Raw genomic sequence first — 24480 nt, forward strand, 5'->3', positions numbered from 1 at the left:
ACCTGCTCTCTCTCTCTCTCTCTCTCTCTCTCTCTCTCTCTCTCTCTCTCTCTCTCTCTCTCTCTCTCTCTCTCTCTCTCTCTCTCTCTCTCTCTCTTCCTTTCGTTCCTCTCCCTCTCGTTCTTTTCCGTAGTGCTCTCTCTCTCTCTCTCTCTCTCTCTCTCTCTCTCTCTCTCTCTCTCTCTCTCTCTCTCTCTCTCTCTCTCTCTCTCTCTCTCTTTCCTTCACATAAACCTCCACTTAGCTTACATTGCCCAAGGTCAGGTTAGGTTAAAAACAAAGTCGGGGAGGTCAAAAGGTCAGGAGTGTAAATTAGAGCTGGGTGTTTTTGTCTTCGATTTTTTTTTCTCTCCATTAGTTTCTGTTAAAGGTGTAAGGTTCAAATTGGCAGGTAAGGCGCAGTTAATGAGGAGGATTACAGGTGATAAAAGAACACCAGCAAGACAGGTATTAGACAGGTGTGTGTGTGTGTGTGTGTGTGTGTGTGTGTGTGTGTGTGTGTGTGTGTGTGTGTGTGTGTGTGTAGCGAAGGTCAAGGTTAGATGGGTGAACGAAAGGGCATGGTCTTTTTTTTTTTTATTTACATTAGATTATGATTTTGAGGTGAGGTTAGGTTAGGTCAAGTTGTTACGTTAGGGTAGGATAGGTTAGTTAAGTTACGTTAGGTTAGGTTAGGGTAAGTTACGTGGGTTAATTTAGGTGAAGTGAAATTAAAGGTAGGTTAGGTTAGGTAAGGTTAGGTTAGGTTAAGTTAGGTAAGGGTACGTTAGGGTAGGGTAGGTTAGTTAAGTTACGTTAGGTTAGGTAAGTTACGTGGGTTAATTTAGGTGAAGTGAAGTTAAACGTAGGTTAGATAATGTTATGTTAGGTTAGGGTAAGGTACGTGGGTTAGTTTAGGTGAAGTGAAGTTAAACGTAGGTTAGATGATATTAAGTTACGTTAGGTTAAGTTTGTGAATTGTGGAGTGTTTTTTTATGTTTTGTAAGTTAGGTTGTATTATGACATCGGTAAGGTTAAGTTAAGTTAGATTAAGTTTTATTACGATATGTTAGGTTAGGTTAAGTAAGGTTACGTTATATGAAGCTACTAAGTTAAGCCAGTGATGTTTATCGGTCGTGTTTTTCCAGAGCATGTTTTAAGTTAAGTTACGTTACATTACGTTAAGTGAGGTTAAGTTAGGCAAGTTTCGTTAGGTCTCTTTACATCGTTTTTTTTTTTTTTTTTTTTTTACGCACAAGAAGATTCAAAGGCAAAAAAAAATCGAAAGAAAAAAAGAAAAAGAAACCCACAAATTGTCTCCCATAAAAGAAGGAAAAAGAACATGTATTGAACGTGTAGGTGCAAGGTCAAGTCACGTTCAAACTTCGGTTGTGTCACGTTTAAAGGTTCCATATCAGGTCAGCTCAGGATTACAGATGCGTATGTAGGTCGTGGCGGCGGTGGTGGTGGTGGTGGTGGTGGTGGTGTGTTGAGTTGTGTTGTGTTGTGTTGTGTTGTGTTGTGTTGCATCGATTGTGGCTTCAGGGGAGATGTTATGGCTGTAGAGTAAGCGAGTGAAGTGCCCTTTTACGATTTGAGGGGAAAAGGAAATAAAGAAAGGAAAGGAAAGGAAAAAAAAAAAGTCAATAAATGAAATGGGCATTTTTTACGATTTGAGGAGAAAAAGGATAAAGAAAGGAAGGAAAAATGAAGTCAGTAAGTGAAATGGGCCTTTTTACGATTTGAGGCAAGAGATTAAGAAAGGAAGGAAAGGAAAAAAATTAATTCAGTAAGTTGAGAAGAAAGAAAGGAAGTAAAGAGACTTAAGTTAAGTATTTAATTTTTTTTTGGGGGGGAAAAGAAAAGGAGAAAGTAAAGCCGATAAGTTGGGAATGAAACAAGGAAAGAAAGAAAGAAAGAACAGACAAAAAAGTGAAGTCAATAAGTTGGGTAGTGAAACAAAACAGAAAAGAGGATAAAAAAGTTAAGTCAATAAGTGTTTTTAGTTCAATTCGAGTCTTGCTGCATAAATGACCCAAGTAAGAAGTAAAGAATATGTGGTTTGATGGGTATTCAATTGTAAGTTATAAGTTTCTCCCTTTAAATAACAAACTTCGTGGAGAAAAGTTAAGTCAATAAGCTGTAAAGTTCCCAATGTAGATTTTGTTAAGTGACCGAAGAAGGGACGAGGGAAAATTGTTAGACTGAGTTGTTAGGTTAGGTTAAGTAAGATTAGATTAAACAGGTTAGGTTTTAAACACAGATCTATTAGGTGGAGTCTCTCTCTCTCTCTCTCTCTCTCTCTCCTCTCTCTCTCTCTCTCTCTCTCTCTCTCTCTCTCTCCTCTCTCTCTCTCTCTCAGTTTAAAGAGAGATATCTCCGGATTTACTCATTTTTCTATTCTCTCTCCTGTAATGTGTTTGATACTCTTTGCCCTTTCCTCTTTCCTCTTTGCTCTTCCCCTTTTGTAGCTTTCCACTCGTTCTTTTTCCGTTCTTATCAGATTTTCCTCTCTTTCTCTTCCTCTCTCTAGTTTATTTCCTTTCTTTTTCTTTAATTTCTTTTGTCTTCGTCTCTTTTTTTTTTTCTCTATATAGTTATCTCTTCTTTCCTTTCTTCTTTTCCTCTCAGTTGACAGCCTCTCTCTCTCTCTCTCTCTCTCTCTCTCCTCTCTCTCTCTCTCTCTCTCTCTCTCTCTCTCTCTCTCTCTCTCTCTCTCTCTCTCTCTCTCTCGTCCAGGTAACTCCATTTGCTACTGCTTATGATGATTATAATATGAAATCAAGCTTAACTTTTTATATACAACTTTGTAATGCTTAAAAATATATATACCCTTCTTTTTATTACATTTTTTCAGTCTCGCATCTCGCCTCCCTTGCTATTACTGTTTACTAATATTACTACTACTACTACTACTACTACTACTACTACTACTACTACTACTACTACTACTACTACTGCTACTGCTACGATTTCGCCTGACGCATGTGTTCTTTAATGAAATGACGCAATCTCTTTAAATAGTGATACATACATATATCTGTAATGCTCTTTTGGTAACCTCCTCCCTCGTAGCTTTGACTAAACCAATATATATATATAATGCTATCTAATACTTACCTAAATAACTTAAACTACTTTTTTGCATTCGTGTCCTCTCTAAATCATTGTACGTGCCATGCTGGTAAGTAGCTTTGGTGTGTTACTGTAATTGTATTTTAATTTCTGTATTTCCTGCTGTTGTATTATGATTTTTTTTTTTTTTTTGTCTTGTTTTCTTATCTACATTTTTTTTTTTTTTTTTTTTTTTTTGTGGTGGGGGTTTTAAGTGTGTGTGCGTGCGTGCGTGCGTATGCGTGCGCGCTTTTAAGACAGTATATCAACTATTCTCTCTCTCTCTCTCTCTCCTCTCTCTCTCTCTCTCTCTCTCTCTCTCCTCTCTCTCTCTCTCTCTCTCTCTCTCTCTCTCTCTCTCACACACACACACACACACACACACACACACACACCACACACACGTACCTACGTACGTACGCACACAATAATAATAATAATAATGATAATAATAATAATAATAATAATAATAATAATAATAAAATTTTCTCCCACAGCGAAGCAGGAGCCATCTATCGTCGAGAGTATGACTACGATTCTCTCTCTCTCTCTCTCTCTCTCTCTCTCTCTCTCTCTCTCTCTCTCTCTCTCTCTCTCTCTCTCTCTCTCTCTCTCTCTCTCTCTCTCTCTCTCTCTCTCTCTCTCTCTCTGACCACAGCTCTCTTTCAGACACTCTTCAAGGGATATTCTGAGGGGGATAAAAATAGATCTCTAAAATTAAGATAGTTATGAAACCCATCTTCGTTTTCTATGACAGACCTGAGAAGCTTTTTAATGGATGACTATTTTAGTTATTTACTTTCTTTCATTACGAAAGATGTGTATGTGTTTTATTTTTATTATTTTTACAATTTTCTTATTTCATTTTGTATATCTTTTTTACTAGTGCTGATTTTTCTTTTTATAAACATCGAAGTGCTGTTTTGAAGTCTCCCTTTTTGTTACTGTTATATTTTGTCACTCGTACTAGATAGTGTTGCGTTTTCAAGTAATTTTCTCTTATATTTTTTTTCCCCATATGTGTAGGGCCTATATAGTACTTAGAGGTGTTGTTTTTTTTGAAGTCATCTATCATTACCGTCTTTTTTATTACTGGGAAAGTTAGCGTGTTTGCGATTATGAAGTCCTTTGTCTTTTTTTTCACTTTTTTTCTTATCTGTAATTTAAGAAAACAGTCCCTTCTACCACAATACTGAAAGGTGTTGTTTCAAAGGCATTATAACCATTCTTTTAGTACTGGGAAGGTTTGCGTGTTCATTTTTTTTTTTTTTTTATTATTATTATTATTATTATCATTTTCTATGTCAAGGAAGCAGCATCAGTTCTTCGTAAATCAGGTACCTCTGTCACCGTTCTTTTAGTATTGGGAAGGTTTGTGTTGTGTGTGTGTGTGTGTGTGTGTGTGTGTGTGTGTGTGTGTGTGTGTGTGTGTGTGTTCCTTTCTTTTCTTTTCTTTTCTTTTCTTTTCTTTTCTTTCCTTTCCTTTCCTTGATGCGTATGTGCGTGGAGGAAGCAGTCCCAAACTCCACTACAGTACAGAGAGATGTTGTGATATTTTGAAGCCATATGTTACCACTACCACTCTCTTAGTAGCGGGAGGGCGTGAGGTTGAAGTGTGTCTCTCACCGGCGCAGCGATGAGGTGAAGGCGGCGGGCGCTGGTGAGGTCCCGGCACAGTGGAGGGACGAGAGCGAGACTAAGCTAGATTCCGAAGATGCAAGGTCAGGTTGATTTGATCTCCTGTTGACGCATCCCCGCACGACACACCAAGAATCCCCTCCCCCCCAGAACACCCCCAGAAACCCCCAGGAACTCCCCGCCACCCCCAACAGTGCTCAGATGTCCCATTACTCACTCACTCCACCACTTCTCCACCCCAGTCAGTCCGTCAGCGAGTCAGTAGTGTATGGGGTTGTATCAGCCTTACAGTATTCTGGAAAACACATCTAAACCCATCTCCACTATTTCCCAAAGGCTCTAGTTGATGTTACACGGTTTATTAAGGGTGTTTTTACGGTTCTGGTGACAGATTAACAAGGTTTCTACATTATGAACCGGAGAAGCACCCTTGTGAACCCGGTTAATCATCTCTGTGGCCTTTGAAAATAGTCGTGGTGAGAGAGCAAAGCGTTTCAGAATACTAGCCTTGTCTGCCCCTTTTGTGAGAGTACTGTGTTAGGAGGCTGGCTGGGTAGACTTCGCTGCACCTTTGTCACTTCAATGAGTATTCCTCGTGTCCTTGTACTTGGCTTAGTAGTACTGAAAGGTGTAGTATTGTGAAAGTAATGATGGTAGTAGTTGTAGTAGAGGATGTAGTACTGGTATTGCAGCTGTGGAAGTAATGATAGTAGGAATATTAGTAGCAGTGGAGGATGTAGTACTAGTATTGCAGCTATGAAAGTAGTAGTAATAGTAGTAGTAAGAGGAGGAGGAGGAGGAAAATTATGATAGTGATAGTAGTATTAGTGGTATGAATAGTAGACATACTAGTACTATAACCAAAAAAAACAGTAGGAATAATAACATCAGTAACAGGAAAAAGAGGAATTGGAATGATAATGGTAATAGTATTAGTAGTCGTATAAGTAGTGGTAGACTCTAGAAAATTGTCATAGATAAACTAGTATAAACAGTAATAGTAGACTAGAAATTAAACTTAGACTAGAGACTTCGCATAGAGAAAGAAACTGTACTTCATTTAATGCCACCTAATTCATTACAAAGACCAAGAAATTAATAGATATGCGAGAAATAACGTGAAAAAGTGTGGTTAGTCTATACTTAGCACGAAAGTTGTTTACGTCACAAGATTAGGTAGCGTTAAAAATAATCTGAGAAAAAAAATAAGCAAAAGAAAATAAGAAATATGAGAGGGAATGTTAAGAAATGTAGAAATATATAATTAGGATAAATATACCACAGAAAAATATGATACTGTAATTGGTTCTTAGTACATAACATGCCACTTTCGTCTCTCTCTCTCTCTCTCTCTCTCTCTCTCTCTCTCTCTCTCTCTCTCTCTCTCATTTATGCCTCGCCATCTTCTCTCCCAATTTTTCATTCCTTCACATTCCTTCTCACGTCCCTCATTCCTTCCTTCCCTTTCCTCCTGTCACGTTCACTCCTTTCCCTACCTTCCTTTTATCCCTGTTTCATCCCCCTTTGACCTCCTTTCCCCTCCCGTCCCTCTCGTCCCGTCCCCTTTCCCACAGGCACTCTGAGTAAGGGGGTGCTTGTGTCGTGTCACTTAAGCTTACACTTTTGGGCTGATGCGTGATGGGCATTGTACGAGTGAAAGGGAATTGCTAACTTTTGAATGGTGTGTTTTGACTTAGTGGTATTTGGTGATAAGGGGTTAAAGTTCATACACACACACATATATACGCTTGTCGTTTTAGATGTATGGGTAGTTGTATGTGTGGATGGAAGAACGGAATTTCGGAACTTTGCGTGCTGTTTTGGTTTTGTGGAGTTGCGTGAAGGGGTGAAATACACACACACACACACACACACACACACACACACACACACACACACACACGTCATTTTTAGTGTCGAAAATTTTGACTTAAGAAAAGGAAAGAAAGAAAAAAGGCGAGAAGTGAATCAATGAATACGTAAGCGTACAGCAGAGAGAAAGAGAGAGAGAGAGAGAGAGAGAGAGAGAGAGAGAGAGAGAGAGAGAGAGAGAGAGAGAGAACGTGCTCCTGTTGCAAAAGGAGGAATTAATCTCCGACGTTCTCTTTCATGGGAAATGAGATGAGGACGGTCACCACTCACACCTCCTCCTCCTCCTCCTCCTCTACACGACATTCAACAGCACGTCACTCCGACAACCGCCACCTCGCTCGCGTCTGATCGCTTCTCGACTTGAGACAAAAAGATCAGAAGTAGTGTCCATGAAAGCGCAATGTGATTTTGCGTGTCTTTTGTGATTGTGTGTGACTTCGTTCTTGCGTGTGAGATTAAATGCTTAGAAGACGCTGGTATAGTGATCTAGTGCGTGCGGTGATAGATAGTAAAGGCCTAGTAGTAGTAGTAGTAGTATTAGTAGTAGTAGTAGTGGTGTTTTTTTCTTCTTTCTTTTTTTTTTCTTTTCAGGTGCGTGCGTGTGTGTGTTCGTGTTGTAATCTCTCAAATCTGTTCCTCTCTTTCTTTTCGTGTGCTTTTGTCTCCGCAGTACGAAAAAAAAATGCGAGGAAAGTCTTCGTGTTTTGTAACAAGAACTCAAATTTACTAGCGGTGGTGGTGATGGTGGTGGTAGTGGTGGCGGGTCTGTTATTACTGTTGCTACTGCTTATTTAGTCTTCCTTGTGCTGCAGTGTTCATGCGGGTGTTTGTTGTCATTCATTGCGCTTCCCTCCTGCCAAGACGACAAAGAAAAAGAAAAGGTGTAAAAGTTATGTTCTTGTGGCTTTTTTTTTCTTCTTTTTTTTTTTTTAGCTCGCGTGGAAGTTAAAAGACAAATGTATCAGGGCGTTGGTTCCTCCTCCTCCTCCTCCTTCTCCTATTATTATTATTATTATTATTATTCTGTTTTTTATCCTTGTTCATCTTTCTTCTTTTCTTCTTGTCCATTCTCCTCTTCCTCCTCCTCCTCCTATTATTATTATTGATTAGTTCTTGTTCTTATCCTTGTTCCTCCTCCTCCTCCTCCTCCTCCTCCTCCTCCTCCTCCTCCTCCTCCTCCTCCTCCTCCTTAAGGTCTGAAGGATCGAGAAACAAAAGCACATCTGAAGTTTAATCGTACAATTGTTACCCATGCGCCTTCTCCCCCCCCCCCACTCCCTCACACACACTGCTGCGTCTCTCGGCGACTGCCTTACCGTGTCCCCTGACCTCTTCAAGTCTTTCTCCCCTCACGGTACATCATGAAACAGTCCAAGTAATGAAAGAGACGATGAAAACTGTGTGTGTGTGTGTTTATGATTACGTGCTTTCTCTCCAACACATGAACGGTCCGAGCAATGAAAAAGACAAGAGATTTTTTTTTTTTATTTATTTTTTTTTTATTTTTTTTTTTTTTTTTGTATGATTGCGTGTTGGTCAAAGTTTTACGGTTTCGCTTTGTTTTGTGTGAAGGTGAAGGAAATGAGTGGAGTCTTTGTTATCTCCGGGACCAAACTGGGTGACCTTTTTTGGAGCTTGTCTTTATAATTTAACTTTTGTGTGTGTGTGTGTGTGTGTGTGTGTGTGTGTGTGTGTGTGGGGAGTGGTATTCTGAGCGACTTTTTTTTTTTTTTTTTACTTTTTGTTTATTGTATTTTATTATTTCTATTTCAGTCTTTGATTTTCTCTTCTTTTTTAGTATTTTGTATTTTATTTTCTATTTACTTTTTTTTTATCTCTATCTGTTCATTATATTTACTGATTTGTGTGTGTGTGTGTGTGTGTGTGTGTGTGTGTGTGTGTGTGTGTGTGTGAATTTTCCCTTGACGCAGACTTCTTGACAAGCCGAAAATCACAAAAAAAAAAGAAAAAAAAAGCAAATCAAATTAAACATAAAACTAGAAGAATATCGTACATGTGGAAGTAACATTCTATAACCTTTGGGTGGAGAGGCGACGAAGTTTGTGCAATAAATACATCACGTTGAGTCCAAGAGGTGACGGGGGACAAACAAAGGCTGGTCTCTGTCTGTCCGTCTATTTGTCTGTCTGCTGTCTGTCTGTCTGTCTTAGTTCCAGTGTGGGTATTAATTTCAAGGCTTTACGTGTCTGGGTACAATTGTTATGTTGTTTTGTTTCGTGAAGACGTGAGGAGTGAAACAGGATATATTAAAAGTAATCTTCTTTTATACTTTTTTGTGTTTGACGTTAATTTGAGATCTAGGTTTTATTTTTATTTTTTTCTATTATTTGTTTATTTTATTTTTGAAGAATAACAGGAAGATATATTAAAACTGATCTTTTCTTTATATTTCTTGTGTTTGACGTTAATTTCCAAGGCATTTTGTGTTAAGATACATATTTTACTTATTTTTGTTTACTATTTGTTTATTTATTTTTTAATTATTTTGATCTGTATATTTATTTATTTATTTATTTATTTATTTTTATTATACTTATTTATTTATTTTATTTTTTTTTTTATTTCATGAAGACGTGAGGAGCGATTAACTTGAGAGTATATTAAAACGAATAATTCTTTCTTATTTCGTATATTTTACTGTTTATTTCAAGGCTCTCCGCGACCCAGCACCGTGTTACATATTAAGCCAGTGAACCAGCAACCCGCCTGTTCCCACACAATAGCCGTCCCACGTGAACTGTGCTGGCGACGCTCTGTCCCTTATTCTGAAACGCTCTGCTCTCTCACACCATCACTATTTTTCAAAGGTTACAGAGATGAATAGCCGAGTTTGCAAGAGTGTTTCTGCTGTTAATAATGTAGAAATATTGTTAATCTGTCACTAGAACCATAAAAATATCCTTAAAAACTCGCGTGACTTCAAAGCTTTTTTGAGTGTAGTGGAGAAAAGTGTTTCAGAATACAGTCCTCTCAGTAAACCTCGTGTTTGTCATAAGGAATCAATTTTGCATTCATTTTTCAATATGTTATAAAGGAGTGTTGATAACGAACTTTATCTAGCAAGTTATCTAGAATGTGAATATCCGTAAATTCCATAAGGTACACAACGAAGACGAAAAATAAAAGGATAATATTGAAATAACGTTAACATTTTTATTTAAGCGGTAGGTTAAGTTAGGTTAGGTTTTGTTTAGATTCGTTCACTTAACAATTTCCCTGCTGACTCCATCATTGTTTAGGCCACGACTTGATAAAGCGCCATATTTTTCCCCGAGAAACATACAGCCAGCATCTGGAAGTAAATAGGCTAAGATTAGTAGCATAATCCCAAAATAAAACACTGATAGATTGACTTGAAAACACGAGAACAAGAAAATCCTTTGACGTGTCTTTCTCGGGCAGAACTGAGAGAAATTTAAACTTGCCTTTCCCGCACAAAATTGAAAGAAATTTGAACGTGTCTTACCCGCGCTGAACTGAAAAAGAAAAAAAATGGTCTCTGTTAGCGCGTAAGTAAATGGCAGAACAAACTAGCGGCAAAGGGAAAGGAAATGAAGGAAGGAAGAGAGAATTTTGCACTGCGTTTCATCTGAAGGAGTGCGCCTGTAGTACCCCCACTTCTGCTGCGGTGCCCCCTAGACCCCTGAGCCCGGCACCAAGCATGGGAGGCACTGACGGGGACCCCTCGACCTCCACGGCGCCCAAGAAGTAGGTGTTGGTGGCGATGGTTCAGTGTGAGGGCCGTTCATTCGTTTGTTCGTTAAGTGGGTTTTGACTTGCGTGAGAGTGATGTAACAAAATAATGAAAGTGGTTATGATTTGCCTGTGTTTTGTTCTCCTTATTTTATTTATTTATTGTGTTTTTTTTTCACCTGGTTTTCGTAAGAGTAATCCAATGGAGTAATGAGGAATAGGGGGATATTTTTTTTTTCCTTGGTTTTCGTAAGACTAATGCAGTGAGATAATGAAAATACAGGTATATTTTTCTACTTTTTTTAGCTACGAGTATTAATTTATTCATTTATCTTTTTTTCAATTTTATGAGATATGTCAGGTTAAATTGAGACTTTATTTGTTGCATGAGAGAGAGAGAGAGAGAGAGAGAAAGAGAGAGAGAGAGAGAGAGAGAGAGAGTTTCATCTACCCAATTACGTACAAAACCTGATTCTACACAATTACAAACCCAGATTATTTTTCCTTTGCATAACTCGATCAAATGACTCGCAGTAACTTCCCTTCGTCTGCGTAGCCTACTTATACCTTGTAACCTGTAGCCGCCCGCCTACTATTTAAAAAAAATAAAAGTCCTCCTATTAGCGACAGGACGAGTAATTATCCCCCTCCCCCGTGGTAGTTAGTGTGTCTTAGTTTTGCGAGAATTCAGAGTTTGCAGAAAGAATAGTTGTAAATATCGAGTATCTGGAATAACTGTTTTTGTAAAGGATTTGTTTTGGTTCATTTTTTTTTTTTTGTTTGCAAGTTTGTTATGGCTAGGCTTTCTTTATTATTATCATTTTTTTTTCTTTTTTTATGAATTTATACTAATACTTTTTTTTTGCCATTTTGGGATTAGGATAGTATCAAGTCTTCATTTTTTCCTTCTTCCTTTTAGTTTTAGGACATTATTACGCCTTTTTTTTTCATTCTTTGTTTCTTGCTTTCTTATTTTTGGGGATTAATTTACATTATACTTTTTTTACGGTTATAACCTTTTCTTGGGGATTAGAAAGTTAGGACATAACATAGCTTTGCTTTTTGTAGGTTTTCTTCCTTCCTTTCTTCGTAGCTTTTTTCTTGTATTTTCAAGTTAGAACTTTTTAATGTATATCTTATTTTTCTCCTTTCTTTCTTTCTCCTTCATTTTCGCTATTTTATAGGATTAATTACAAAGTTAGGATATTTTGGACGCGTTCTCGCCCTTGGGAACGCCGTCATGTTCATAGCAAGCTTCTGAGAGCCACCACCAAGAGGGACAGGAGAACAAGACATGGCAGCGACAGCAGAGTACCTTGAGTAACAAACAGGTCCGTGGCGGGCAGGGAGGAAGGAGCCAAGTAGTGACGCTGCGTGTGTGTCGTCTCCAAACAGGCGCCATGTGGGAGACGAGGAGGACGAGCTGTCTGAGGTGGAGCCCGACGCGGTACCCCAGGAGGTGAGGGAGTGGCTGGCCTCCACTTTCACGCGCCAACTCAACACCTCGCGCAGAAAGACGGACGAGAAGCCAAGGTTTAGGTGAGTGTCTTTACAAAGGCCTTATGAAACTCAGGGTTGGTTGTGTGGTTCTGAGTTACTGGGATTTTCAAGAGATCATGATGCTTATTGTAACTGTACATGTGCTTTATGTTTCGAGAAGGCAAAGATTAGGGGAGTGTCATCGAGTCCTTACGGAACTCAGGGTAGGTAGTGTAGTGTTGAGTTACTGGGATTTTCAAGCAGTATTGATTCAGCATCAGTAAAGTTTACTTCCTTCATTCTTAACCCTTTCCCTGCTAGAGATTCTTTTTCCTTGCAGCTTTTTTTTTACTAATGTATGTTAAATAGTTCCGCAGCCTAAAATATACAAAATTAATCTTTTATTATCTCTTTACATTATTTGTCCATGCAAACTATATATTTAATGTGAACGTTGTCAAAAAATGATCATAACAGTAATACGGTTAAGGAAAATAGTTTAAAATGGCATCTTTTGAAACTTGCAGTTGTTAATGGCACTTGTTATAGCAGGAACCTTGGAGAATTTTAACAAGAAAATATTAACTACGTGCAGAAAAAAAAAAAAAAGTCTTCGCTAAATATTGGATCACTCACTTAGTTGTGCCCCACCAGTTGTTACTGTGTGTGTGTGCCTTATAATACTACTCTTGTATAATCAGAATTGAAATGCAAAATAATCACTGAACATTTCACCTTGGATTATAAATGAATAGTAACACAAGCCACATGCACAGTAGCAGTTAGAATCATGACCTTGAAAATCACAATAATTTTCTTTACATTCTCCTAAAAGTAGTCGAGGTTAAGTTAGGTTTAGATTCATTCAGTTCCTTCACTACTGATTCCTTCATTGTGTACATCTCGAATTGAAAAAAACTTAATAATTTGCCGAAAAATAAAGTGTCTGGAAATGAGTAGGCTACGGTTATTTTCCTAATAGCCACCCCTTCTACATCCTCTGTCATCTCTACGCCCTCACCTCCACAGGTCCGTGGCCAATGCAATCCGCGCGGGTATCTTCGTGGAGCGGATCTACAGACGCCTCTCCTCGGCCACCTTCCTGCAGCTTCCCCCGGAGGTCACCCGCATCCTGAAGGTCAGTAATCTCCTCTTATAAACTCGTATTTTTCAAAGTTTCCGGTGCTTTGGAGGACAATTTATTCGTAGGATTGTCATTCTCTCTCTCTCTCTCTCTCTCTCTCTCTCTCTCTCTCTCTCTCTCTCTCTCTCTCTCTCTCTCTCTCTCTCTCTCTCTCTCTCTCTCTCTCTCTCTCTCTCTCTCTCTCTCTCTCTCTCCATGGAATCCTTGCTAAAGCCATCTCTTATAAATTCGTATTATTCAAGATTTCTGGCGCTCTGAAGAAGATTTATTTACTATTTTTCTTAAGGCCTCCAATGTTATTATTCCGGTTGCCATGAGTGTAATTAATAACACGGAATCCCTGTTAAACTATAATCAGAATCCATTACAATCATGACAGTACTTGAAAATTCTAACCTCATTTACATTCTGCTTAAAGTGGTCGAGATGAGATGCCGAAAAGTATAAGAATGTAGTAGTGTGTTTGGGAAAAGTGGAGTTAACACGCCTATGAAGAGTCGATAATTAATACAGTTTTACCATAATAAGTTGATAAAAAGTTCGAAAAATGTTTAACGAGAAAATCCTCTTAAATTGAGTTGAATAAAAGCGGTAAAGTATATGAAGACTCGATAATAAAATACATCTTTTAGTAGGTTGATAAAAATAGTTCTGAAGATGCTTGTAGCGTAAAATTTATAGAAAAAAATAAGATCCTAGAAAAAACAATAACTTCCAGCGAAACCTTTTGAGAAGTCGAGAAGTTTGAGAACGAGATGCCTTTGAGCCTGCAGCAGAATTATACATTTACTCGCAAGGTACAAAAAAGCCATCTGTATACGTGAGAAAAACTCGTTCAGTCAGGAAAAAGTACATGTAACCACTGGTATTTTCCTCACTAAATCAGAAATAATAATCAGACACACGCGCTCCTGGGATAAGAGGGAAAGGTTCAGAGTTGCGTGCAGGGAGTCGGTGCTTCATGGGCTTGGCGACTCGTGTGTTGGTCGTGGACTCGTTGAAGCGACCAACTCACGCAAAGAAAGGTCAGAGCAGGGAACCGTGAAAGTTTGATGCAAATACTGACTTATCTTCTTTTACTTAGACGCTGGTTCTTTTTAGGTTTGTTTCCTTATAGATGTGATGTTGAACGTATTTTTTTTTTTATCATTATTATATTTTCTTTTACTTAGACGGTCGTTCTTTTTAGGTTATTTTCTTATGGATGTGGTGTTAATGATTACTATTATTGTTATTGTTATTATTATTATTATTATTATTATTATTATTATTATTATTATACAAGATTTATTTGATTTATTCGCATAGTGAACATTGTTTTCTTTCTTCTTTCATATTCTTAATTTCAGTTTTCTCTGTCGTGCTCTCTTTGTAACTTTTGTATCTCTCTCTCTCTCTCTCTCTCTCTCTCTCTCTCTCTCTCTCTCTCTCTCTCTCTCTCTCTCTCTCTCTCTCTCTCTCTCTCTCTCTCTCTCTCTCCTTTACTTCATCATGTCGTCTTCTCCATCCCCTCCTCCTCCTCCTCCTCCTCCTCCTCCTCCTCCTCCTCCTCCTCCTCCTCCTCCTCCTCCTCCTCCTTTTCCTCGCTGCTGCCCTTCAGGTACGCCGCTCACAGCAACTTATGAAACACTGCAAGAATTTCGAAAAAAGTATTGTAGTGAAGCTTTTTGAGTCAACTTTTTTTTTTTTTTTTTTTTTTTACCTGAACTGTTATCAGGTTAAGTCTTGTGAGATATTAGTTTTCTTTGTCCTCCCTTTTTTCTTTTCATTTTTTTTATTTCCTATTGTGTTCACTGTTATCTTTTTCTTTTTATTTTCTTTTCTCAGGTCAGGAAAGGAATTTTTCATACTTTCATTTTTTTCGTTCATAGTTTTTTTTCTTATTTTCTCGTATTTTCCTCTCTCTCTCTCTCTCTCTCTCTCTCTCTCTCTCTCTCTCTCTCTCTCTCTCTCTCTCTCTCTCTCTCTCTCTCTCTCTCTCTCTCTCTGCAGTTCCCTCTTTAATTTTGCTCTTAATACAATAATTATCACTTTTTTCTCTCTTCCTCCACCTCCTCCTCCGCACTTTCTAAACATATCTTAATACCATGCCTTATAAGTCTTACTGTGTGTGTGTGTGTGTGTGTGTGTGTGTGTGTGTGTGTGTGTGTGTGTGTGTGTGTGTGTGTGTGTGTGTGTGTGTGAGGCTAAATATACTCCAAGTCGGACACGATGTACACACGAAAGACGACCTTGAGTGGGGATTAAGAATGTCAGCGTGATTCTTGCTCCCTGCTTACGTCAGAGGACCAGGAGGAGGAGGAGGTGGTGATGGTGGCGGTGCTGGTGGTGGTAGTAGAAGAAGGTAAAAGGTAGAAGAAAAGGAGGAGGATTAAGGAACGGGAATAAGTACAAGGACACAAAGAAGATAAAGTTAAAGAATCTGGGAGAAAATGAGAACATGAGAGGAATAAGAGTAAATACAAGGAGACAAATAGCAAGAAGAAAACAAAGAAAAAGAAACTGGGAAAAAAATGAGATGAGGAACAAGAACACAGAGGGAAAAAAAGTAAGAAGAAAATACGTGAGAGGAGGAGGAGGAGGAGGAGGAGGAACAAGAACAGAAACAAACTCAAAGAATAAGTAGTAGAAGAAATGAGGAAGACGAAAAACACAAGCAAAAAAACAAGAATACAAGGAAGAAAAAAATAGGTAGAAAGAAATAAGAAGGAAAACGAGGAACAGGACCAAAAAGGACACAAGGAACAAAAATAATAATTAGAAAGTGGAGAAAGAGGAAGAGGAGGAGGAGGAGGGGAAAGAGAAACTGTAATACGAGAAGAGGAAAAGCTCCAGTAGTAATAAAAGTAGGAGAAAAAGGAGAAGTAGTAGTAGTAGTAGTAGTAGTAGTAGTAGTAGTAGTAGTAGTAGAAGAGGAAAGAAAGGAAAGAAAGTAGTAGTAGAAGAGGAAAGAACGGAAAGAAAGGAAAAGAAGGAAGAAATTTAAATAGATTAGTACGTATATGGAAAAGGAGAAAAAAAAAGTAGAATTATTGTTAGTTGGAGGAGGAGGAGGAGAAAAGAATAGAAAATAATAATAGTAACAATAACGTGAAGAATCAAACAAAACAACTAATAACCAAACAAAACACAGACCAAAAAAAAAAGAAAAAAAGAAAAAATCTCCACATACGAGAAACATACATTTTGAAACCCACACAACGCAAACAAAACAAAACAAAACAAAACAAAACAAAAACTCACCTTCTGAAAAATCACCCTAAAATTTTACCTTCCTTTTGGTCGAATGATAAGTGGGATAAACACCTTTACCTTTTCATCACCATTCCCTCACTCCACTTTCCTCCATCCCACGTAATTGAGCCACTATTGGGCCTGAATAGACTTTTGATGGTAATGTGAAGGGTTTTTTTTTTTTTTTTGTGGGAACAAGGAATTATGAGAGAAAAGAGAGTTGGAACCTGATTAATAAAAGACTTGCTTCTCTATATCTTTTTGATCGCGAGTTTCCTTTATTTTTTACTCCTTATTCTAACTAGCAGGTTGTCTGGGAGTCCCTACTGTGTTAACTCTTCACGTTCTTTCGCTCCATTACACTCCCGCTGGTCAACTCCATCTAGACTAATCTTCTCGTCTCTCAACACAAACTTTTTGCTTTTTTTTTTTCAATCGTGAAATTACAGGGTGAATGACGGTAATTTATCAGGAAAGGTGAACGGTATTATGTGTGGTAAGGAACTAAATTTTCCTCTCCTGCTGGCCATCTCTTGCCACGCTCCCTCGTGAAGATAGATTAAGCTTGAAAAGTTTGTCGTACAGTTGTTGCCACAAGTCTTAGGTCGTGAAATTAGTGGATGAATAACTTTGATTTACCAGGAGAGATGAACGGTGTTGTCTTTGTGGTGTGGAAGTCATTTCTTTCTGCTGTCCATCTTGGTCTTGCCTCCACTTTGGTTCATAAAGAAAAACTAGGCTTGAATAGTTTACTGTGTATATGTCTCATAATATAAATACAGTAAAGAAATAGATTTTAATATCCCTATAAAAATGAATAAGTGAATAAATAAATAAATACGCTTTTGTATATTGTATCGTATTCATGAAGTTAATTGAGCAACTAGTAGATTAGTAAAAGGAGACAAACTGCATAAAAAGTAATAGAATAAATAAATTCATGGATATAGCAAATTAAGCCATTTTTTCATTACATTTATTAAGTTACATTACACAACTGCCTTTCCACACGAGACACTGCATCATAAAAGGAAATAGAATACATAAATACATAGATTCAGTACACTAATCCCTTTACTCCAAACACATAAGGAGTTTAAATAAAATTATAATTGATGAATCTTGAACTGCCTTTATAAACATAAGCCCTTATTTTGAGACGTATTTTTCTCTCGTAAAGACTTTTCAAAGACCACAAGTAATTAATTAATCAGGCTGTCATGGCTGTTTCTACGTTGATGGTGCAGACTTCTGATTAAACTGTCTCGAAACTCCCAAAAGACACTGTTAAAAATCCCGGTAACTTCCACTCGAGTCTTGAAAGTAATCGAGCGAACAGGACGAAGTGTTTGAGGATGCGGTTCATGAGTTTAAGCCTCGCTCGTGAATCACAAAGCCCGTATTCTGAAACGCTTCGCTCGCTCATCACAGCTATTTTTAAAGGCCACAGAGGTGATTAACCGTGTTCTCAAGAGTGTTTCTCCTTTTAATAATGTATAAATCATGTTAATTTTTCGCTAAAAACATCAAAATCCGTATAACTTATTATAAACCGGTAATCAGAAACGACTTTTTCACATGCCACAGAGATGATTAGCCAGGTTTTCAAGAGTGTTTCTCCTCATAATAATGTAGAAATCTTATTAATCTGGCACTAGAAATATAAAAACACTTAAAAGCTTGTGTAACCACCACGAATATTTTCAAAAGCCACAGAGAAGAATGGCCGGGTTCTCACGAGTGTTTCGTCTATTTATCCTGTTAATAATATAGAAATCATGTTAATATCTCACTAGAACCATAAAATCACCCTTAGTAACCGTGTCACTTCAACTAGACTAGAGCCTGTTAACTGTAGTGGAGGTGCGGCGCGTTGTTCAGAATATAGATAATGAAGCTCGTGCTAGCCTTTCCGGTTCATTCTGGTTTGAGGGGCCTGCCAAGGTTAGCTCATCCTGGTGAAGCATCCAATTAAGAAGCTTCTAACGAGACTTCGAATCTGCCCGGCGGGAGGGGGAAAAAAACCCACAAAGGAAGTTTAAAGTAGCGTGGGTGTGAGAGCTCCTCTAAATAGATCAATAAGGGATTTACATTGTTATATTTAGGCAATGTGGGTTTAGTATTATTGTGTTTTAACAACGTGAGGGATGAGTTTTTTATTTATTTATTTTATTTATTTTTTTATTTTTTATTTGATTATTTGATTATTAAGGATTTTTTTTTCACGTGGGATTATTGTTCTACTTATTTTAGGCGAAAAGAGATTTATACTGTTATATTTTAGCGGATTTATGTTGTTATCTTTTAGTAGTCAGTAATTTGTTATATTTTATCAAAGAGGGATTTGTGTTATAATTAACCCATGCACTGCTGGACAATCTTTCCTTTAACTTTTTTTTCTTTTTCTTTTTTTTTTTTTTTTTTTTACATATTTTTGTGCTACAGTTAAAAAAAATTATGTCGTGTAGAAAAGAAAAAAAATTTACCTCTATTTTCTGGCCATGCAAATTATGTTTTTACTTTACCGTGAATGCTAAAAGGATTACCAAAGCAATTAAAACGTGTGTGTGTGTGTGTGTGTGTGTGTGTGTGTGTGTGTTAATAAGCAATAACCAACACTCTAATGTCGGACCAAGAAACCTCACTTTCAAAACCAAATGCAACAGTTTTTCACACCAAGCTTGACCTCTCTAGTAAGTCCTCCCGCTGTCCCTCCAGCTCCTGCCAGCGTGTTCAGTTGAATAATACAGTGAATCGCAAATACTGGTCCATGTATGATGTGTGCAAGCAGGGAAACTAACAGGACTTGCTTCAAAACCTTCGTGGGGGACTCAAGACTCGTTTGTTTATTTAATGGAGAGGAATGTTTTATCTGTGTTGGGTTGGATTTGTTTTCATCACTGTGTTGAAAATTTTGGTGTAACAATGCTAATAGAGATTCGCAGATTACACGTGTTTATATAATGAAGATGTTTTTTTTTTGGGGGGGGAGGGGGGTTATATTTGTTTTTACTTATATGTGTTGAGAATTTAGATAAAATATTTGTCTTTCAATACATTTCTTTAGAACCTTCATGGAGATTTGGACTTACTTGTTTATTTATTAGGAGGGATATTTTATTTACTCTATATTTACCTTCTCTGTTATGTATTGAGGATTTAATTAAAAAATGTCAGTTATTTCATACACTCACCCTTTAAAATTTTCATGGAACTCATAAGCCATGCTTGTTAATTAATGGAGACTAATGTTTTATTTTATTTTTATTTTATATTGTTTTTTTGTTTTGTTTTTTTTTATTTTCATCAGTATGTGTTGAGAATTTACATACAAAAATACTAGTTATTTTATACAACCTTCCTTTAAAGTTTTCACTGGGACTGAAAGGTCACACTTGTTTCTTTAATGATGAGTATTTTACTCGTTTTATATTTATTTTCACCAACGTGTGTCAGGAATATGCTACCAAAAGATCAACTATTCCACACAGCCTTCCTTTGACACTTTCATGTGGATTACATATCACTTTGGTTTAATTAAAATGCAGGAATGTTGTACTTGCATTATACTGTACATATTTTCACCCACATGTGATATAAATATAGTAGTGTACCTACAATACGAGTATAACAGTTAGTTTGTACAACCCATCTCGATAACCTTCATGGGGAGTTACATGTCACATTTGTTGAATTAGTGTGCAGGAATGTTTTACTTTCATCACAGTACATAATACAGTCATCCCTCATTATCCACAGGGGTTAGGTACAGACACACTCATGGATAAGAAAAATTTGAGAATCTGTGTAAAATTAGTGCCCCTCTTAAGAACACTCCTGAGCCCTAAAACCCTTGTCTAAGTAAGGAAAAAACTGCATGTACATGGTTACAAACATTTTATTTTATCAATGAATTAGAAAGAGAAAATAAAAAAGAAAAAGAAAAAAACATGAACACTGGTAGGCTGCCTCTCATTGCCTCCTCTATGTGTATTTGTGGTTGGCAGCAATCCATGTAAAAGTGAAATGTGGTTAATGAAGGATGATTGTACATACGTACTTATTTTCACCAACATGAGTCAAGAGCATAACAAAACACCAATTACGTCTTACATCCTTCGTGTCAAACCTTGGAGCGTTGCGTGTCACTTGCTTAATTCTTGCACAGGAATATTCTTTTTGCTTTATATTTATTTCACTGAGGTGTTATAAATATACAAAACATGTATTACTTCACTCTACCTGCCCACCGGTTAATCACGTTCAGGCAGAGACATTATTGATTCTGCAGGGGAAACAGAAGTACATCCATTATCTTGTCCATGAAAAGTGAGGCCAAACAGAGCACAAGCAGGAAAATGCTGAAGTTAGAAAGCCATGAAGTTTAACCTTGGAGGAACTGCTTTTTTTTTTTTTTTTTTTTTTTTTTTTTATCTAAACTACCCTAACCCAAAGAGGACTTGAGTTTTGTTTGACATATGCTAATCTTATCTAAATTTACTTGAATCTTACTTGAGAGTCATGTTTGAAGTCTCTCTCTCTCTCTCTCTCTCTCTCTCTCTCTCTCTCTCTCTCTCTCTCTCTCTCTCTCTCTCTCTCTCTCTCTCTCTCTCTCTCTCTCTCTCTCTCTCTCTCTCTCTCTCTCTCTCTCTCTCTCTCTCTCTCTCTCTCTCTCTCTCTCATAAATCTAACATGTCTTTACCCTAACATGAGTCAACCTATGCAAATATTATCCAGCTGTACTTGAATATAACTTGAAATTAATATTCGAAGGAGTTTTCCTTTTAATTTTTGTCCATAAATCTAACATATTCAAACTTTAACAGAATTTATAACTCGAAATTAATGTTTGAAGGAGTTTTCCTTTTAATTTTTGTTCATAACTCTAACATATTCAAACTCTTAACAGAATTTAAGTCTAGCTTGACCTGTGCTAATTTTATCTAAATACATCTTTGTGAATCTGACTTGAAGTTAATGAAGGAATTACCTTTTAATTTTTTCTCTAAATCTAACAAATTCTAACTCAAACAAAACTCAAGTCTATTTTGATATGTGCTAATCTTATCTAAATATATGTATGTGAATCCAACTTCAGATTAATGTTTGAAGGAATCACTTATTTCATTTTTGTTTCTAAGTTTAATATACTCTAACTCTAACAGAACTTCAGTCTAGTTTGACCAGTGAATGTGAATCTAACATGATATTAATGTTTGAAGGAATCATCCTTTTAATTTTCACCTTTAACTCTAACACAACCTAGCCCTAATCACATACCTTTGACTTCCACCACACTAGCACAATCAAGTCTTATTTCATGCTACAGTGTTATCAGGAGGCAGTGGAGTGGTCATGCAGGGCCGTGAATTGCTAAGATACCTGACATTTCCCCCTGGTGGCGCTCTGCTGCCTCGTTCCTCACAGTTTAAAGGCAGCAGGATTCTCTGGAGAGGAATTTGTGCCTTTTTATTGCCTCTCTCTCCACCGCCTACTCGCCTGGCCTCACGTTTCCTCCTATCCTCTTCCTTGCAGCCTCTCTTCACTCTCCACTTCCTTGCCTCTGTTCCCTTCCCTTTGCCTCCCCCTGTAATCTCTTCCCTGCCCACTTGTCCATCTCATGTTTCCTTTTGTGTTTTCTCCTCCTCCTCCTGCCTCGTGTTAATTTATTTACTGTCACTGCATCAAGCTATGTTGGTTTTGTACTATCCTCTGGTACAATGTGTCACCTTTAAGTAAGGAACCTATCACTATTATCAGATGAAAATTTAGGGATTGAAAATTTGTTCTTTTTTTTTTTTTATCCAGACCTGGGAAAGAAAACAAAGTTTTGCAATTAAAAGACTTCTCTCAAAACTACAAAATTTTTAAGTCATGAAATGTAGAAGAAAATTGTTGGTAAAGAAAATCTATACCAATTTTACTTATTTATTTATTTTTATATTCTTTATTTTTATTACTTTTTTAATTTTATTTCTTTCTTTATTTATTTTTTTATTTAATTAATTAATTTATTTATTTATTCTATTTTTATTTATTTATTTATTTTTTTTTTTTTTACTTTCAAAATTTAGCTTAAAAGTAAAATACAGTGTGGTCCTAACACTGCTGAACAGTTCTTGCCCCTACCACTAGCAGAAGAATGCATGAGAACATTTGTAAGTTCTTTCCTTTGTGTAAACACCCAGAGTGACAGTGTGTTTCTTCCCCCAGAGTGTGGACGAGTGGAACTTTGACGTGTGGCGGTTACAGGAGGCCAGCGCCAACACTCCCCTCAGGTGCCTCGCCTATGAGCTCCTCAATCGCTACGGCCTGCTGCACAAGTTCAAGGTGAGTGTTGTGGTGGTATTTGATGTAGCTGTAGCTGTAGTTGTGATAGTTGTTGTGATGATGATAATAATAGTAGTGATATAGGTATTTCTCCTTTTACACATTATATACTCTATAATACTATTATTTTACCCACATATCTATTTATACATCTATCTATCTGTCTATTTTTTTATAATGAACATCAAGTCTTTCATACCATCATCTTCCCCACTATACTGTACACTGCATTCTACCAAACTGCCTCCACTTCATTAACCCTTTGACTGGTATTTGGTACACCTTTTCTGAATTACTTATCACTCTGAGACATCTTTACATGTTTTACAGCCATCCAATCTTTAAACTGGATAGGAAATCCAAAATCTATTCTTTTTAATTCCCTCCTTTCTTGCTAATGCTTAAAGGATCTCATGCATTACTTTTGTTGGTGTTAATTTTGTATTGCAGTGAGAGATTTTAGATTGAGAGACTCCTTTAAACCATCATTTTCCTCTACACTGTCCACTGCCTTCCCACAGATGCCGCCAGCCACACTGGAGACCTTCCTGACGCAGGTGGAGAACGGCTACTGCAAGTACAAGAATCCGTACCACAACAACGTGCATGCGGCTGACGTGCTTCAGACCATGCACTACATGCTCTCCCAGACTGGCCTCATGGTAGGAAAGAGAGAGAGAGAGAGAGAGAGAGAGAGATTATTATTATTATTAGTTTATTGACAAAATTTTCTGATTCACAACCACGTATATGTAAAATGATAAGACAGGAACATAAGAAAACATTGGTAGACAAGTACAGTTTTGTCCAGATAAAATATCATTTCCAGTACATTTAAGTCTCCTTCTGCCAAACAGTTAAAACAGTGTGCAAAAATAAAACCAAATAAAAACAAAATTTTCATACAGTTATCGGGGGGATAGGTAGGAAGCGTGAAAGGAAAGATAGAGAGAAGGAAGACAGGAAAATGCAAAACAGGAAGTGAAAGTGAAAAGGAAAGTAGTTAGGTAGGTAGAGAGAGTTAGAGAGTGGATTTCAACATTTTCAAACTCCAAAGCGTGACATTTAAAATCAAGTACAATTAAACCAGCTATGAAGGAGCAGATGTTTGTTTCTTACGCAAAACAGAGATTGAAGAAGAACTAAAACAACTTTCAGAAAGTCTCAATTTACCATCACAGAAAAAGTGTGTTCAGGTCATAGGAAGACTGGAAAATGGTGAGGCAGAGAATTCCAGAGTTTTTAAGTGAAAGGAATGAAAGAATTAAAGTACCGGATAAGTCTTGCACTAGAAACGTGGACAGTATAAGGGTAAGGGGAAATAATTAGTATTGTACAGCACATTAGTGAATAAGGAACCCGTTGAACTTTCCATGAAATAAACCTAACATAAAATAAAATATAAAAACAACTAATCTGACAGAATAAGGATGAGAGAAAGTATGAAGCATTGTAAAATATAATAACCAAAACAACTTTCTATAAACTAAAAAGAACATGTAATTAGAAAATTACCTAACTTATTCTAATCTCCCAAAAAACAACCTAATCTAATCTTCCACTCCCCAGAACTGGCTGAATGATGTGGAGATCCTTGCCACCCTGGTCGCGGCACTCATCCACGACTTTGAGCACACTGGCACCACCAACAACTTCCACGTCATGTCAGGCTCTGAGACAGCCATCCTGTACAATGACCGCGCCGTGCTGGAGAACCACCACATCTGTGCTGCCTTCAGGTATTACAGCAACTAATTATATTCATATTGATATTTTATTTCGCTTTTTTTTTATTTTACAGTTTGAACTACCTATATTTATGAATATCAAGGTCAGGTCTATTATGCGGAAGTTTTAATACAGACCTGAAAAGGAAATAAAAAGAAATAGCATGAATATATTTATCCAAACTCTTCATCAGATTTTGTTCTTTTATAGAAATGATAGTAAATGAACTGAGGAAGCAAGGGATATTT

At 37.2% G+C, this 24480-nt stretch overlaps 1 protein-coding gene across 4 annotated transcripts in view; it reads left to right on the forward strand.

Annotated features, from left to right (window-relative positions):
• The window catches only part of LOC135113617 (dual specificity calcium/calmodulin-dependent 3',5'-cyclic nucleotide phosphodiesterase 1A-like), a 189166-nt gene that overhangs the window by 158366 nt on the left and 6320 nt on the right, over positions 1–24480 (forward strand). For all 4 annotated transcript variants that reach the window (XM_064028984.1, XM_064028985.1, XM_064028986.1 and 1 more), the window contains exons 6-10: positions 11713–11856; positions 12826–12934; positions 22388–22504; positions 23026–23166; positions 24074–24243. In XM_064028984.1, the coding sequence (XP_063885054.1) occupies positions 11713–11856; positions 12826–12934; positions 22388–22504; positions 23026–23166; positions 24074–24243 (681 nt within the window). The remainder of the gene's footprint in view (positions 1–11712; positions 11857–12825; positions 12935–22387; positions 22505–23025; positions 23167–24073; positions 24244–24480) is intronic.

The sequence above is a fragment of the Scylla paramamosain genome, chromosome 26, assembly GCF_035594125.1.
Source record: "Scylla paramamosain isolate STU-SP2022 chromosome 26, ASM3559412v1, whole genome shotgun sequence".
Taxonomy (NCBI): domain Eukaryota; kingdom Metazoa; phylum Arthropoda; class Malacostraca; order Decapoda; family Portunidae; genus Scylla; species Scylla paramamosain.